This window comes from Convolutriloba macropyga, chromosome 2, assembly GCF_964194025.1.
Source record: "Convolutriloba macropyga chromosome 2, txConMacr16.3, whole genome shotgun sequence".
Classification (NCBI taxonomy): domain Eukaryota; kingdom Metazoa; phylum Xenacoelomorpha; order Acoela; family Convolutidae; genus Convolutriloba; species Convolutriloba macropyga.
In genome coordinates, this window is record NC_134469.1 from 19,243,371 (window position 1) to 19,261,028 (window position 17,658).

General features: G+C 36.6%; 1 protein-coding gene across 2 annotated transcripts in view; it reads left to right on the plus strand.

The window, feature by feature from the left end:
• Positions 1 to 14,778, plus strand: part of LOC142357659 (isocitrate dehydrogenase [NAD] subunit gamma, mitochondrial-like) — a 545,753-nt gene extending 530,975 nt beyond the window's left edge. The window contains exons 3-12 of one of the 2 annotated variants that reach the window (XM_075409218.1): positions 341 to 394; positions 971 to 1,006; positions 4,880 to 4,977; positions 5,637 to 5,870; positions 10,351 to 10,554; positions 10,875 to 10,977; positions 11,430 to 11,576; positions 13,754 to 13,848; positions 13,923 to 13,983; positions 14,476 to 14,778. In XM_075409218.1, coding sequence (XP_075265333.1) covers positions 341 to 394; positions 971 to 1,006; positions 4,880 to 4,977; positions 5,637 to 5,870; positions 10,351 to 10,554; positions 10,875 to 10,977; positions 11,430 to 11,576; positions 13,754 to 13,848; positions 13,923 to 13,983; positions 14,476 to 14,592 — 1,149 coding nt within the window. In that variant the 3' untranslated portion in view covers positions 14,593 to 14,778. The remainder of the gene's footprint in view (positions 1 to 340; positions 395 to 970; positions 1,007 to 4,879; positions 4,978 to 5,636; positions 5,871 to 10,350; positions 10,555 to 10,874; positions 10,978 to 11,429; positions 11,577 to 13,753; positions 13,849 to 13,922; positions 13,984 to 14,475) is intronic. The other variant, XM_075409222.1, reaches the window with a different exon arrangement.
• The last annotated feature ends 2,880 nt before the right edge of the window (positions 14,779 to 17,658 follow it).

Genomic DNA, 17,658 nt, shown 5'->3' on the forward strand with positions numbered 1-17,658 from the left:
TGTTTTTGCTGTTCGTCTTGACTCGCTTTCTTAATATTGGCATATCACAGCAATCTAATGCATCAATTTTTACTCCACTGAGTTATTTGCTTTGGAGGCTATCTTATCGTTCATACAGAGTTTTTTGAAAATGACTTGGGCTTTTTTGGGATTCGCAAAAAATAATTTTTGGGTTTTTCTATCTGTTCCTCATTTGGTAGACAATTATGCCAAAATTGTGGATGAGCGGGGTCGGAACCTTATGTGCCATCGCACATTACCGAGCCGCCTTGTTTGGACTTAAAAATAACCAGGAGTCTGATAACCAAGGAATTTGTCAATAACCGAAACTTGTCTTTAGGTGGGCAGAAGAGCTTCGTTGTCTTTCACTAGAGCTACAAGCAGTGAGACCCTGGTAAGAGTAACTTACATGCCGCTTCCTTTGCCACTGTTTTTCATTAAACACCTCACAAAAGCTGCTGATTGTAAAGATTGCCTAATTTGACATTTCTAGAGTATTGTATTTTAACAGCAACTATATGCGTGACGTGGATAAACTAAAGCACGGCTGTTGATCTAAACAAAATTAAAAGTATTGCAGTGGCTTTATGAGGATTCACTTTCGTAATTGATGGAACTAACATTTATTTGAGAACACTGTCAATTATGGTTACTGGAGATATGAATAGATGCTGGGGTTTTAAGGGGCGTGAGCTAAGTTATCTTATCCTTAATCAAGGTTTCCCAAATAGAAGATCGTTATTCTCTTTCAACCCTTATGCTTTTTCCGACGAAAACTATGACTGTAGCTACAATCCTTGTTTTAGAAACAATATTTTGAAAAAGGTGATTGATGTTTTAGACGACCATGGTCTGAGAGCTATTACTATCTTTCTTGCTCCTATTTACAATTGCTTAGATCTCTAGCTTTCTGTTCGATTTCTACTGTCAATTTGTTTATTTGATTAATTTTCCGCTGTGTTCCTTTTAGCCCTGGTGGTATGCGAATCCTCACCCAGAAAGAGATGTAATTGAATAAGTAACCCAATAACCCCATGCCCAACTTAGTCTCTTTCGTTTTAGTTTCACGCTACTATTCAAAAGTGCAGTGGGCGACAAAAAAGCAATAAATATTTTCTGTACCAAAAATGCAAATTAATGCAAAAGGCCTTCTGATAAGATCATTAAACAAATTTCACGTACCCCTTCCGTATATATAGCATTGCACCATTGCCATAAGTTTCGAATAATCACATTTATAAAAAGCTAATGAAGTCAACACTTAATTCAAATTTAAAATAATACTTTTCTAAAACATTGAAGGTCGCCAATTATGGTTTACCATACATGAAAACAATTTTTTAAATCTAGTTTAGGATGAAATCGTCCGGGAATCTCTCCGTTATTGACGCCCAGAAAGTTATGCGCCCCGAATTTCAAAATACTTATACAAAAATGTGTATACATAAGAAACTATTGTGTTAATGAAGCACGTGTTCTTAGAGGTGCAGGTAATATGCACCCAGTAAGCTGGGGGTCAGAAACGGAAAAGATGCAAAAATATAGTTATGTAAATCGTATGCTTATTTGCCGCCCAGCTGCCTTTTGACGGAATTAAGAGTTGAGCGTATTTGTAATCTGTTCTGTCCTTGCTAATGTCGCACTACAATGTCATGTACATGCTCAGCTGTGATGTATGCGTTAGTTAGTCTGTAGTGACACTTTCCATTTTATTACTCTGCTACACTCCGCACGAAGCGTATCTGTGTGATGTTGCTTGCCCAATATTTATGTCAATACAATCTTAATTCTAAGTATGTTAACGATCCCAATGTCCTGACCTCTACTGAGTTATCGCTCATGTTAGTGTGCGAGGTCACATAAGGTCAAGAAAGCGGCTATGATTTTGCCACAAGTACTATTGTTTCCGGGAAAAATGGAAGAAACCTGGGTTGTTATTGCAGTTAAAACCAGTAAAATGGGGTAGCTGTTTACCTAAAAAGACGTATTATGAATTTGGCATTGAGTCAATTGCTTTGTAACGATTTATTGATGGTCAAAGATATTGATATGACAAGAAACAGGCTTGCTTCATAAATTGCAACGGCTTTTAGTTTGTCCTGAAACGGTTTAATTTTTGATTGAAAGGGTAATTGACAAAACTGTTTCCTTATTCAATAGATTTAGCTGTTTGACCGGTTGAATATAATAGACCCTATGTGAAGGGAACTGATCAATTTTCTCAGTTAATTAGCCCATTCCGCATGTCCCCATCCGTAACTGGATGTTTTCTCTCTGGCAAAAAATGGACTGTCTCTCGCTTATTAGCCTAGGTTGAGATATAACATAGATGTTGTGCTGCGTATTTGCATTCGAATGATTAAATTTCACATTTCTGGCGAGAACTCATGACTTATTAACATTTTCAAGAAAATTTGTTCATCTTGAGTAGTTAAACCGTGAGAGATCATAGAGTTTCTGTTTAACATTTCTATTAAAGTAATGACAATTACTTTTTAGAAAATCCTCCCAAGGAACTATTTTTTTATTAATAATGAAGCGATAGCTAGGCTATTAATTGCTCTCAAACGAAGTTTGTAGCAATTATATTAGTCCTGTCGGTCTTTTTTTATGCGATTTTTCGCTTGACCAATTTTTCGTCTGACGCTTTTGACTTTTCGTCCTCAAAAACGGGATAAACAGGTAGCGCCCAGCGGGCATTATGTGCTCTTAGAGCCTTTCAGGTCTGTTTCGGCTCAAACTGTCTTGGAGACTTATACTTATACTTATGGTGTGAGGGGCGGTTCTTAGAGGTTGACACCCCCCCCCCCTTTGTTGACCCCCCACCCCCACTATTGGCTCCACCCCCCCCCACCGCGCTTTTGCCCCCCCCCACCCAGTGCTGCCCCCATCAGCCCCCGGTGCACCCCCCGTGGCTAGCTACTGACCAAGCCAACCGCTCGCCGGTCGTTTGAGAGCAATTCGCCCGACGTTAGTCGGTTATGTTCATTGGTCCTCATCGCGCGCTTTTACAATTCAAATATTTTGACGGGGGATGGGATAGGCGAAGGCAATTAGTGCTGCCATTAGGCGAAAATTGCGAACTAACTTGGTAGGAATTTGACGAAAAAGCAACTAAAACACTTAAAGGAGTCAAGTTATGCTTGACCCTAAAAGGTACTCGAGTGTCCCTAACAATTGTCTTAACACCATAACAGCTTTAAAAAACAGAAAAAGGATCTGCAATGGCTCTGAAACAAAGTTTGCAGCAAATATATTAGTCCTGTGGTCTTTATGCGATTTTCCGTCTGGTCAATTTGACTTTTCGTCCTCAAAACAAGATAAACAGGCGGCTCTAATGGCATTAAGTTCTCTTAGAGATTTACGCCTCACTAGACCCTAAGAACGCGATTCACCAATACTGTTTTGAGGAGAAATTTCATGTTGTATATTGCGGTTCTTAATCTTAAAAGTTTCATCACCCTGTTACCCCCTCAGTCCTCCCTCAACGCTCGCCTTGTCCACGCTCCTCCAACTGTCGATTTGAAACCCCTCTTCCAGCCCTCGCAATCCTACCCCCAATCGCTTGAATCCCCCAAAAGCTGCCTCCCACACTCCCCGTCACCCTTCCGCGTCACATAGCTCTAAACTTTTAAGAATAAAGCATTTTTAAAAAAAATAATTTTTAACAACTTGTAAAAAAAAATCCTGTTATCGATATTACCGAGATGATGTGAAAAGCTGAAAAATAGTGCCTTTTACTTTTATTTTATCGACTCATTTTCTTGTTAGGACAATTGATAGAGACACTTGAGTACTTTATAGCGTCAAGCGGATATTGAACTACTGTCTGTTTTAGTTGGTTTTAGTCTAATTTCTACAAAAAAGTTTGCTGAAAAAAATTTTGCCTGATGGCAACCAAAATTGAAAAAATCGCTTTCTCTATTGAACAAAATTTTGCTTTTTCGATTTTGGTTTTTGTTTAGGTGCAGTAATTTGATTTGTGTTTACATCTACTGATTTAGAGTTTTTAAATGGGGTTATGATTTCCAAATGGTTTTCCTGAACATTTCTAGCTCTGTTTTTTTTCTCTATGAAAATTTCTTGAAGACCAATATCATATCTTGGGAAAGAATGCAGCGGATTCATGTTTGATGTCATTGAATATGTTGATTTTATTTGTTTGAATGTTGATATTGGTGATCTGATAGCAATGCTTCCTTAAGTTTTTTTGCAATCTCAAAAATTTTGTATAATATAGAAGATACTACGTCCATTGGCTCTGTTTTTTGGTGTTAATCAAAAATTACAGCAAAGTTGTGGTACAGCAAAGCTTTTTTTTTTAAAATATAGGATGAGAAAAATCGGAATGCATAAATCGTCAGTGGAAATATATATATATATATATATCAAAACAGATATCAAAATATACTAAAGAGTTGTTTGCCTTTCGACATTAGTCGATTAATTAAATGTGAAGTTCTGAATTTTGAATTCTCTAAGTCCTATTTTTCATTTGTCAGGCGTCGATAGAATCAAGGCTTCTAATCTATCGTGAACGCATTTTTTATTCAGCGATTGCGAACTAAGAAAGGCACCGATTGCTGTTCAAAACGCTCCTTAAAATATAGAGTAAAGTATTTTACTTGCTAATTGTAAATACTGGGTTTTCGTTCATTGTTGCATGGACAGCATAGTTTTTACGATTTGGTCAAAGTCTAACCGATCCCTGAAGAGTTCAATTACAAAAAATGACTCAGAAAAGTACGAAAAGATCTATTTGATACAGGTTTGCTCTTGTACTGATATGAATCGGTTTAACTTTGGCTGATGTCATTTTACACTTTGTTGTCCATATTTAATTCTCAAATGGCCAAATTGATATAGTTTGTTTTTCCAGCTCCCTCCGACTATTTATGGTGGCCAGCACTTAGTGACAGCGGTGCCTGGGGATGGAATTGGACCGGAGATGCTGGAGCACGTCAAAACTATATTCAAGTTAGCTTTCATTGCCTATTACATTTTCGAATTGGATCTTGAAATCCTTGACCACTGGTTTTCTGAATGATCGAAAGCACTACTGTGTCTTTGATTAATTGCTCTTGAACGCAGTTCATAGCAATTATTGTAAACGTGTGTGTCTTTTTTTTATGCAAATTTTTCGCTTGACAGTTTTTGCGCTTTTCTTCTAGAACATTCTTTGACTTCTCAAGTGACTTTTTCACGCTTTCGTTCTTCATTTTTGAGTGATCTCTATTGCTCTGAAGTAAAGCTAATATAAATTCGGTTGCAGAATAAGTGAGGTATGTGATCTGTAGCGCAGTGGTTAGTAGTTGTGGCGGTGGAGCGGGAGGGCAGTGGTTCCAATCCCGGCGGGGAAAAATTTTTTGCACCCATAATTTGATCTAGGCTACAGCCCCTGAATTAAATTGCCTCGCCTGTCGTTCAAGAGCAATTCTTCCGACATTTGTCGGTTTATGTTATAAACTCGTTAAAACGGACTGGCTGCCAGATGGTAACATAACTATTCATTTTTGTCACATGTTGTAAAAATTGCTTGTCAACATCTAAAAATGAAGAAATTTATCAACAATGTTCTCGAATTTTGCAGTAATGCGTGCACGATCTAGTTTTTATGCGTATACATTTGGTTTTAGGCAGCTACAAGTCCCGGTCGCATTTGAAGAGGTCAAAGTAGGCGACGGCATTGAGACAGAGGATCTTGACCTTGTCCTGGAATCAATCAAGCGGAACAGGGTAGCTCTAAAGGGTAATCTGGAGACGCACAAGTACAGGGAGGGTTTCTTCTCCAAGAACCACTACATTAGAGAGAGACTGGATCTGTTTGCAAGCGTCACTAGATGTCATTCAGTTTTGGGTGTGCCTACAAGGTTAGGTTTTATACGCGTGGCTGCACAAGAAATTCTAGATGTCAGAAGATTTTATTAATAGCCGCCCTCATCTTCTCAGCCGGCTATTATAGCGCTCCTATTTTTTTTTTTTACTTCGTCGAATAAAAAAATTTTCGCTTTACCTCATTTTGCCGCCTTTTCAACATTTTGCGTGAAATCTTTTTGACTTCTCTAGGCTAGTTTCTCTCTTCTCTCATTCTGCTAAAAGTGATTTTGAACATCAGTTGCTCAGCAAAGCAATTCAAAATGAACAGAGTCAGTATAACAAATTGAAGTCAGAAATAGAAACGGGATAAACCTATAAAGCCCAATTTTAGATGCCCGCTATTTGAACGTCGTTCCTATAAGTATTAGTTACCTCTCTCTATTGCTTATTGTTATTGATATTACCCCCTGTAGCCTCTCTCTAAGAAACAGAAGTATGTTCAACTACGAAATGCCATCAAAATATATCGGACTTAAAAAAATGTTTTTGTACAAAAATCCGTTTTTTTTTTTCAATATCTTCTGTTATTTCAATCCCAATCATGCTTATTGGAATCAACGGCGGCTATTTTCCGGCAATCTGCCGGGTATGTTTGAAATTTGATGAATGCGCTTTAATTAAACCTTAAACAAATGATTGGACAATGTCTTTAATGAAACCCTTCCGCTTTTTCCGACGCAACTTTTGATAAGTATTGTTTGTCCAATCGCCAATTTCTTACTGTTGATAGGGCAGCAATCAGTGAGGCTTGGTTTTTTAGTCTCGAAAAGGAGTTTTGAAGTTTTTGAATGCATTTGAATTTTTTTGGTCAAGAATTTTACCGCAAAATGACTATAAAGCCTGTTAGAAGGCATCTTTTAGAAAGAGTTCATACTCGAGAAAAAATCTTATTCAGCGAAAACATCACAGCGACAATAAGAAATATTAAATTATTGTAACTTAGTAATTTTCAGGTCTTAATTTTCTTCCCCGAAAGTAAAATTGATTTTTGGTTAAGCCTCTGAAATGCCGAACAAAGTAGTTAGTTGTTTTTTGGGCTGATTTTGTTTCAGGAAAGAAATTAATGTTTTTGTTAGCAATTCTTTTCATAGATTTGAGAAGCTGTAAGCTGAGCGTAGCTATATTGCAGTTCATGTTTGCTTGTTTTCCATTTTCCGTTATTTTAGCACGCCGAAAACCTCATAAGACAAATTTGTTAATTTTTCATGGATGTTTTGCGCTGCTCTTTTTACTGCTTTTGTATGTGTGACGTCCTTTCATACCTTAATTAGCAGTGGTTTTGAAGCAGAACTGTGGGCATAATTGACATATTTCTGTTCAAATGCGCATATTTTCTTTTACCTCCGTTTTGAAAACGGAGGAGCAATTGAAAAGATGGGAGTTTTCAGATCAATAAAATAGTTAACCTTCAATTTTTAATTTTGATGCGGAATAAGGGTCTAAGAAGTTGGAGTTATTATTCTACAATCATATTCACCTGAATCTGCTATTAATTTGTTATCATAGATAGTTTTGGCTCTTCATCTTGGTCTTTGCTCTTCAGGTTTGACCAAAATTTGAGCTGTTTCGAAAATTACTGTTTTTACATTGTTGAATTAATTGTGAAACATCAGAATATAATGTGTGTCCCGAATCACCATACAATTGCTTTAAAGGTTTTGAAATTCAGCCGAATCTATGAATCAGAAGTATACAAATCCAAATTTGTGTGTTCGTAGGCATTACGTTGTGGTCAAAGTCGTCAGGAAAATTATTACAATGCCATCATTTCCAAGTTACAATGCTTCCTTAATGCTTTCTCTTGCTTAGCAAAAAATTAAAGAAATTCAAAAGAAAAACAAATAGTGCGAGATTTTGAAGCACAATTTAAGTCGAAGAGAGATTTTACTGTTTTAAAAATGTAGCATTAATCGACAGTAACGCTCTTTGGTAACCTTTGTGATTATTTGTGTTAATTTGCAACTTTTAATTAGTGTCAATTTTCAGCTAGAATACTAGCTTGCGATTGATTTCTACTGGAGAAATCCTTCTAAGAATTCGGTGACATTTGACTTGAAAACAAACAAAACTACCCTGACTCTCAAGACAATTTGGTATGCTGTTTTTAATGAGAGGTCAGGTTTGACTGGCAATTTTGGTGTCGCCAGAGCTCTAAATGGACCGCAAAAGCAAGCAAAAATATAAAAATTTTCGAACATCTTTTAAGCTTTTGTAATTTTTGGCTACATGAGTTATTTTTTTGTGTGATGTTATGATTTTTTCTCCTGATGGGTGCTTTCAAATGAAAATACGTGGCTATTGCGTTCTTGAGCTTACTGTGCAGTTTTGTTGCTTTATCTCTTTGCCATTATTGACAGGTACTCTGTGCTTCATAATAATGCTTCGTTCGTAATCGTTAATTTTGTGTATTAAAGTGAATTAAATGGCTTCAAAAGAAGTTGAATTTCTTCATTTGTTTTTGTGAAATGTGGCTTTGCAAGCGCTTCCCGTTATGTTTGTTACGTCGTGCCTTAGTGGTATGAAAAAGTATAGTAGATAATTTTGAATAGGTTGATCTTCTTAAAGTTAAATTATATAGGCTAGAATATAACGTTAGTAATGATGTACACTATTTCTTGTCAAAAACAGTAAACTTTAATTGGTGGCAAACATTTTTTGATAATTACTCTCGAACAAAGTTTGAAACAATTATTTGTAAACGTGCGTGTTTTTGTATTTGAAATATTGCACTTGACCTTTTTTGCGATTTTTGCTATCAAGTGACTTTTTGCCGCTTGGTTTCTAATATTTTGCGTAATCTAAATTGCTCGTGTTCACAGATTAGGTCTGTTCCTAACATTACGGCAATTAAAAGCGAGCCAGTAGCAAAATTGGTAAAGCTTAGTGATTAAGGTCTGAGGCTTCCATCCCAGAATATATGTTTGTATTCTGGAGACGGCTACTTTTAACGGTTGCTGATCATTTGGTGAGTTGTTTAATATTTGATTAGCTCGATTTCTTAAGCATTTTTTGGGTTCGATATTTTGGTTTTTTCTTGTACTGTTATATACTTTTGTCAATCAAAGGTTATTGCTGTGATCAGGTTAATTGCTAGGTACTTATTTCTTTCAATTTTTTAAGAGTGTACTTCAGCCCTTGCCCTGCTATGTTTTAATTGTAGTTACTTTTTGATCTTTTTTTTAAAAAAAGTAAAATTAACGCGAGACTTCTCACTTATGGAACTAGCGGTTCAACCGACTGAAATTTGGAGTTAGTTTATAAAGTTTACGGATTGTACTTAGAGAACAGAAATAAAAAGAAATGAGGTATACCGAGAATCCTGGTCATTAAGGCAAAGTGCGTTCAGTACCCGAAGGATTGATAGCAAATGTTAAATGTTATTAAGGATCAGCTTAATAGAATTAGTACGGAAACAGTAGTCTAATAGCCGCTCTATATCAGTCTATAATGGACACCATACTTAAGCTCTTTTGACATAACGAAATGAAGTAATCATCATTGTATTTTTATTCTATCTTTTTTTTCGATTTCAATCTCGCGGCGGTCAGGTCTTTCACCTCTCGGCAGGCAGTTGGTGAAATTTCTGAGGTGTAACAGTAGTTTGCTAAATAATTTTTTTGCTGGGTGGTCCTAATTGACTAAAATGTTTTTTTGACAAAAGGAAACGATAACGGCACAATGAAAAACACGCTTTTTATGTCATCAACTCCCACTTGGCTGAGATGTTCCGGCTCGGATACCAGTTTCAGGGGCTACCGGTTTCATGTCCTGCTTTGCGCGGGGACTAACTTACTGAGGAAAAGCCACCACGCCAGTCCCGATTTTGCCCTATATTTGCAAAGTGGGAGAAAAATTAAAAATTCGAAAAAGAATTTTGGGAAGTAAATATAATTTGGGAGTTTTTGGGCCCGAATTTTACATTTCTGTCGTCAAAATCAACTTTTTGAAATTTTGATTTTTGGACTTCGGTGTTTTTGGGCAAATATTTGAAAAAATTGGCTATTCAATTTCAAAATATTTAACTTTAGTTTTTTGCGTTTTTAAAGCATGCGTGCATTATTAACTACTTGGATGAACCACTAGACTTCGGAGAATATCAGTAGTTCAATTGCATTAGCAGTAAAGTCTTCAGAAATTGGACCTTGTGCCCCCCAACAGTCTGGAATTTTATCAAAATCCACTTCAGGGTTGCTCCTGCGTTAAAACTACACTTCATTTTTGATCTTGCAAATTTTTGGTCATAAGTGAAATGTTTTGGAGAAAAAAATCACAAAAAATTTTTGAAAAATTGCCACTTTTTGAAAAAAATCGACATTTGTGACTTCTCAAATGACTGCTCTTTTCCTACTAAAAAATGGTTTTGTGGTGCACTAGTTTCCAATATGTTGGTTGTTGACCCCAATATGTTTCCAATATGTTGATTGTAGAACATTTTCTGAATGATGTCAAACATGTGTTCTCTTTTGTATTCAGACACAAGAATGTGGACATTGTAGTGATCAGAGAGAATACGGAGGGAGAGTACTCCATGTTGGAGCACCAGAACATCCCAGGGGTGGTGGAGAGTCTCAAGGTCATAACCCACACCAAGTGCATGAGGATTGCAAAGTTCGCATTCGACTACGCAAAGTCACACGGAAGGAGCAGAGTCACTTCTATTCACAAGGCAAACATCATGTGAGCAATCGAGCATTCTGTCCATTATCAAGAGCTATATCCAATGATCCATTACGCCAAATTAGACTATTTGGACACCCTTGACCCTTTTTGGGCTCCTTTTTTAGTTCTACCGGTCTCATTGTAGTATAGCAGATTAAATGCAAAAATTGAATAAAACGTGAGAACATCGATTGTAAAGAATTGAACGCGTTAACAAAATTTTGGCTGATACATCATTGTTAGCTGACTTTTAGTACTTTGTGTTAGTTGCATCAGCTTCGTAACGTTGAATGCATCAGCATGCATGATGAAATTCAGAAGATTGGACATGGTTTCAGGAAGCAGGCGGATGGTCTCTTTCTGGAGTGCTGTAGAGAGGTGTCCAAATCATATCCCGAGATAGCTTTTGACTCCATGATAGTTGATAACACTGCTATGCAGGTTAGATAGACCTTGACACGTTGCCACGTTCAAATTTGAAATATGTATCCACTTTGCTTGTTTACTCCTGATTTTAAAGCGTATCTATAGAGAACCCTTGTTGGCGGAGTTTGTGAAATATGGGTTAAAATCCAGAGCTGTAGATAGACGTTGGATTGCATTTAGAACAGAGCATGTTTCCTTGAAGTTGATTAGCAGTATATCAAGATAATATCAACATCAACTGATGTCATTCTCCGCACGATAGTTTTTATACTTGTTTGGTTTCGTTTAATTTTTCAGAAATTATTCGAAACATTTCTGTTTATCAGCCTATATGCACTAATGCGTTTCATCACTGGTAAAGGTTTGCATAGAAGAGAAATGAGTAAATTGTCGAGCCAATTTTTCTCGAAGAAGAATGGTTGATTGAAGGCATGAAGTCTTAAATATTAGTGAATTATGTATTTCAGCTGGTGTCGCGTCCCGATCAGTTCGACGTGATGTTGACCCCAAATCTGTATGGAAATGTGATTGTAGCCATGCTTTGTGGCCTCACAGGAGGACCTGGCCTCACTCCAAGCTACAACCTCGGACATTACTACAAGATGTTCGAAACGGTAAGTATCAATTTTAAATCTTCAAAGAGCTATTTAGTTTACTAGCATATATAGAGTGATGACTTCTATTCAGCAACAAACTGATTAAACAAAAGGCTGATCAAACAGAGTGGTCATATGAAACGAAAATGGAATTTTGGAGCAAAAACTTAGTTTAGTTAGAATTGCCTGCATCTCACTGTAAGCTCATACGTCTCACCTTTTAATCAAGTCGTGAACAATACAATACGGTTACTATCGAAAAACTGAAAATAGAAAACTAGTCCCATTCTATGATCAAGATTTTTCAAGTTCGACCTTCTTTAGCCAGCATCAATGTTTCCGCCATCAAAAAGTTGGGAATTTGGAATTTAAATAAACCGTGTAAGTTAGGTGTATATACAAAGTGAGTTTTTAATAGCCGTTCCAGCAATTCCAGGCGGCTATTATTGCGCTCCTAATTTTTTTTTGTCGTCTAACAGATTTTTGTTTCGTCTTACCCTGGCTTTTTCAATGACTTCAGTTCAGTGACTTCTACTGCTTTACAGTTAAAATTTCTGTTCGTGACGTCATTTCTGCTTTTAAGTCAATTGCGTGACTTACCTCACTCAAAAAAATGACTTCTGAACTCACTTATGGAACTTTAAATTTGATGAACATTTACTAATTAAAGGTCAATAGTGTGCATCTAAGTACTGCCAGACTTATATGCCCTAATTCCTGAGTAATAGAGTCTTGAGTTTTCATATCGAATATTAATTTTGAAAAAGCTCCATTAGGACTTTTTCCTTGTAGAGCAAATGTGTCTCATAAAAATGACAGTCCCAATCTAACCCAAAAAGTCTAGTGGTCTATTAAAAAGCTGGTGGTCGATATGTCATTCTTATATCTTTAGTTGTTTCAATTCATGGTAGGCCACAAGCGTCAATCGCGGATATTTTCCGGCAATCTGTCGGCTATGTTTTGAATTTGCCTAAATTATGTGAAAAATCTACTCATTTTATTTTCTGCTTTTATATGCGTCTGTCCTGGTTGAGAACGACAAGAATTTCGAATTAAACATTGGTGACCAAATCTATAAAAATATGTGATAAAAGATTTCTAGAAGATTGCTTTTATAGCAGTTATCCATTAAGTTCTCTCAGAGCCTTTTGGCTTACTAGACGCTAAGTATGAGATCAACTGAAACTGCTTTGGAGATAAATTAATGGTGTGAAGGTCGATTCTTGGCCCTTCCACCCATTTTCTTTTTACATTAGTCACGATTTTCACGCTTGACTTCTGACTTACCTCACCCACTTTTTCAACTGAATGGATTTTAAGTTGTTTTACGTATTCAATTACGCAGTAAGGTGAATACTGTCAAAACATCAAAATCAAAGAAATGGCTACAAAGTTATCGCAGTTATTCTCTCGCACTCTGTCAGCTATGTTTGTTTTTTTTGGTTGACTGTTTTGACCCTTCGATTACTCTTATCATGATCAACTTCTTGAATTTTGTGCGATCAAGTGTGCTTTCTCAAACATAAGTTTAGGCGACTGAGCTCAAGTGCAGGCGAGTTACTTCTAAGCGTAAACTGAAAAGCGATTATTGTTAATCATTTTTTCGTCTCGGTGTATTTTTTTTTGTCTAAACAAATGAAATAAACCGAGAGATAGCGGTTGGCGTTAGTCCTTTGTTCATGCAAGTGAATTTTTGGCAACACATGAGTTGTCTCACTCTCGCAGTTATACTTGCTTTAAATTCAGGAGTTAAGGGAAAATGACTGTATATACTTCTATTGAAGGTTATTTGAGTGCAGTTTATAGAAGTAACCTTTTCTTGGTATGTTTATTGGTAACTTTTTTATTGGTATTTTGATACTAGTCTTTTTTGGCAATCTGCCCGCTGTTTGTTTTAATTCAATTTTTTGCTGACCGTTATGACATGTTCAGGCGGCTTACTTTTTGGGTTTCTTTTTTTTATTAATTTAGTGGTCTATAATAAACTGATCGATATTTCAAGCCTCTTATTAACTATTCTCCCGGAAATGTGGGATTTAACACAAAAACAAGTGCTGACAACAGGCTAATGTTAGTTTGATTCTGTTCCACTGAGATTACGCATATACAACAGTTTGTTAATTGTGTGAGAGGGAAATCAAATTGCTCATCTTTTAATAATCACTCATCGTTCCTCAAGCGGTATATTATTTCAGGCCACAAGAAACAGCGGCAAGAGTTTGACTGGTCAGAACGTGGCCAATCCTGTGGCATACGTTAGAGCAGCCGCCGAAATGCTTAAACATTTGCAGTAAGTTGGCATTGTTCTAATATCAAATAGTTTTTCTGGCTGGTAACTTAAAAAGCTGCGATTTGATATTTCAGATTGCCCCACCATTCAACCTTGATTAACAAAGCTGTCTTCAAAGTTCTAGCAGATACAAAGGTTAGTGTATTTCAGAAATTAATGAGTACTTGAATGTATAAAAAAATAGTATAGCCAGTATTTTTAATTTCTCTCGCACGAAGTTTGAAGTAATTGTTGTAAACGTGTATCTTTTTTCATGCAAAATCTTTGCTTGACATTTCGAGTGACTTTTATGCCCTTGACTTTATGGGTTTTGCGTGATCTATATTTCTCTCATTCACAACTGTAGGCAACTGAACTCAATTAGCGGTAAAAATCAAATGAAAAGTTCGCCAAATTTGATGCCATTTTCCACTATCTTAATAGTGGAATATAATATCCTCTAATGACGTCATTTGAAGCTAATTTGTGAACTTCTTAGCCCCCCTCCTCCAAGCTACCTCACCCCACCCCACGCCACCCCCCCCCCCCCCCCCCCCCCCGCCACCCTGAAGCAGGCTGCAATAGATTAGAGCGTTAGCCAGTTATGTATGAAAGAGAAAAGAATACTTACCCTAGATTTTTTTACAGATCCGAACCCCCGACATTGGTGGATCGAGCACAACCCAGGAAGTTGTTAAGGCAATTCTAGCTGAGCTTCCCGACCCATCTAGCTTGGGCAGTGCAAAAATGGTAGCATCTGCATAAGAGACTGAGAGTGGGAATCGTAGCGGTGCAAAAACACAATAGATAGAAATCTATGACATTCACACAATTGCTATTTGAAAGATTTTGGTCTATTGATGGAAACATTTCAAACGTAATTTTCTGGAAGTAGATTTCAGAATTTCAGAAAGTAGTTAACAAATTCTTTGAATTTACTAATATTAACCATGTTCTTTCTTAAACTACTGAGTAAAAATTTAAGCTCAGCTCTCGGTAAATTATATTCTCGCTATCACATTATACTCAGCAAGATATCTGCATTTTTGTCAGCAATCTATTCGTTCAATTGAGATTTAAAAAATTGCTCCTCAGAAAATAGATTTTAGAGGTTCTGAACCGTGGCGCGGTTTGTATATTTTATGGTGAAAAGTATATAACTGGTTAAAGGCCGCGACAATCATTTCATAAGTTGGATGCTTTTACAAGCCGCGAAGCGATGGCGAGGCCATTATTAGTCTCATTTTTTACGATTCGACAAGAAAGAGAGCCTTTTTCTCTGGGTTTTTAATAGCGGCCTTCATCTCAAGTGGCTATTATAGCGCTCCTCATTTTTTACAATCCAAAGTTTGGATTGTATTTGTGCGCTGTATTTTAGTTATCTGTTCAAAGTTTTTTCGGTTTTCACGTCAGTGACAAGTCAAATAAGAATGGTGATTATAATCATTCTGGAGGAGCAAAGGGAAAGAAAACGTGAGCAGGTTTGATGAGTGATTTTATTAATAGCCGCACTGCGATAGCTGGGGCTATTATTGGCCTTCTCTTGGTTTTTTACAATTCAAAGAATTTGAATTGTATTGGGGCGCTGTCGTTTTTTAAAGATCTGTTTACACATTTTCATGATTTTTGAAGTCAAATTGGAGTAGTGATTTTGGTCACGCCGAAACAGGCAATGGATCGAAAACGAGTGGTTTTGCGGCGTGAATTTTTGTCGCTCTAATTTTAAAGTAGAGTGAGAAAACGGTGTTTGAACAAAAATTCGGTTTCTCGGTAGTGGTTTTTTATGCGGCAATTTCACTCTAATTTCTACTGTTTTTTCGATTTTTTGGATCGGATTTTTTTCTAAAGGGTTTTCCCGATCCATTCACAGCTCATTCTAGGCCTAGGTTTTTGTTTGAATTAAATTTTCATTTCTCGCTAGTGGTTTTTTTGTTCACATGCGGCATTTTGACATTGATTTTCAGTTTTTTTTCTAATTTTTTTGATCTGTTTTTTCAAATGACTTTTTCAATTCACTCAGAGTCCATTCTAGGTATAATTTTTCTGTTTAGTCAATGAAAATTCTTTGAATTGTACGTCAGGACTGCTAGGTTTTTTTATTTCGTCGTCACAATTTTTGTTACGACCATATGACGTCACAACCACCTCAAATCTGCTTTTTGTGCATTCGTTCATGCAATTTCAACTGAATTGCGTGCGTGACGTCATTTTTCGCTCTTAGTGGAGCGATTTTTTTTTGTTCATTCGTGTGATTAAATTTTTGGTCACACTTGACTTACCTCACTCTCAAAAATGACTTCCTCACTTTGAAATTGACTTTTATTTACTTTAATTCAAAGACATAAGGGGAAATGGGTGTGTGTCACTCTAAATGAAGGTTATTTGAGAGCAGCTAATAGAGGCAGCAAAACTTATGCAGATTTTAAATCAAAATATAACATAGCAGCCTTCAATGAAAAGGTGAATTTTTTTGGTCTCTTTTTCAGTGTTTTTTTAAACTGCAGATCTACGAAGCTATTGCGGCTGTTTTCTGGCAAGCTGCCAGTTATGTTTTTAAATTGTTTTTCTAAAGGATTGAGAAATTGGTTTTTGAAAAAAAATTCGGTTTTTGAAGCATTTTTCACTTGCGTCAAAATGACTTTTGTTTACAGTAATTGCCTCTCAAGTGATAATAACATGATACACGTGTTTTCAAATTGCGCTTGTTTGCGGTTGAGTGAAAGCTTGAAATGAAAGCTACTGATTTTCATGACTCCGAAACTTTAATGTCATAAAATATTATTAAGTTTTTCAATATTTCAATGATTTTATCTGTTGTCTGATCACTATGACAGGTTTCGTTGGTCAGTATTGAGGCATAAAGGGCCCTTATGAATGGTTCGAGTTCATGGCAAGTAGTTTTCATGACTTCGACTTCTTTGTTCGGACCTAATGACTTGACCTTTTTATTCGTTTAAGTTTTTGCAAGTATTTGTACTACTTTTTGTTGTCTTATTAAATCTCTTCAAGGAAAGGTGTTAAAGATTGCTTATAGGGATTAATTTAATCGATTTGATTGTTTCAGTTCAAAGTTAATTAGTCGTTTGACTTTTATCCCTTAGCCTCGTTAATGACAAGTTGCATCTGTTGTTAATGATGCGTGATCCAACGAAATTAGTCTTTTTAGTTCGTAGTTATTTCTTTCTACGTATACGCTTTGCAATTGCAAGATTTTGGGTTAAAATTTGGGTTTTGCTAATTTTTGTACAAAGCTGTCTTGTCGCTTAATCTCATTGATGACAAGCCTCTTCGGTTGCTAATGAGGATTAAGTTAATCGAAATAGCTTCAGCCGGTAGCTATTGATCTGTCGAGGATTGAGTGAGTGATTAGTCACTTTAGGTCATATTAGTAGTTTGTATATGGTTTCAAGCGAAGTTTAGCAGTTATATTAGTCCTGTGCATCAAGTTCTCATACAGCCTTATGCCTTACTTTTCTCTAGAAAGCGATCTATTCGCCGAAACAGTTTTGAACCTCCTCGGTCCGGGCCCATTCTCCCGTCCTCTCCCCCACTCACCCCTCAACGCACCCCTATACAGTCAAATGTCGATCAAATGCCCTCTCGTTCAGTCTCTATTGCTTGACCCCTCCAACCACTCGGCTGACTTGGTTTTATTGCTGTGCTCAAACTTAATAGTTCTTATTTTCCTTTTAGTGCTGCGTAATTTTGGTAAATATATTGGCTAATCATTTTTTAACCTACTTTGTTTGTATCGACTGAGATACCGTTTATTTCCGGAATGCTTGAGTGGATTTGTGAATCTTGGTTTAAATGGATTTGTGTTTGTAGTTC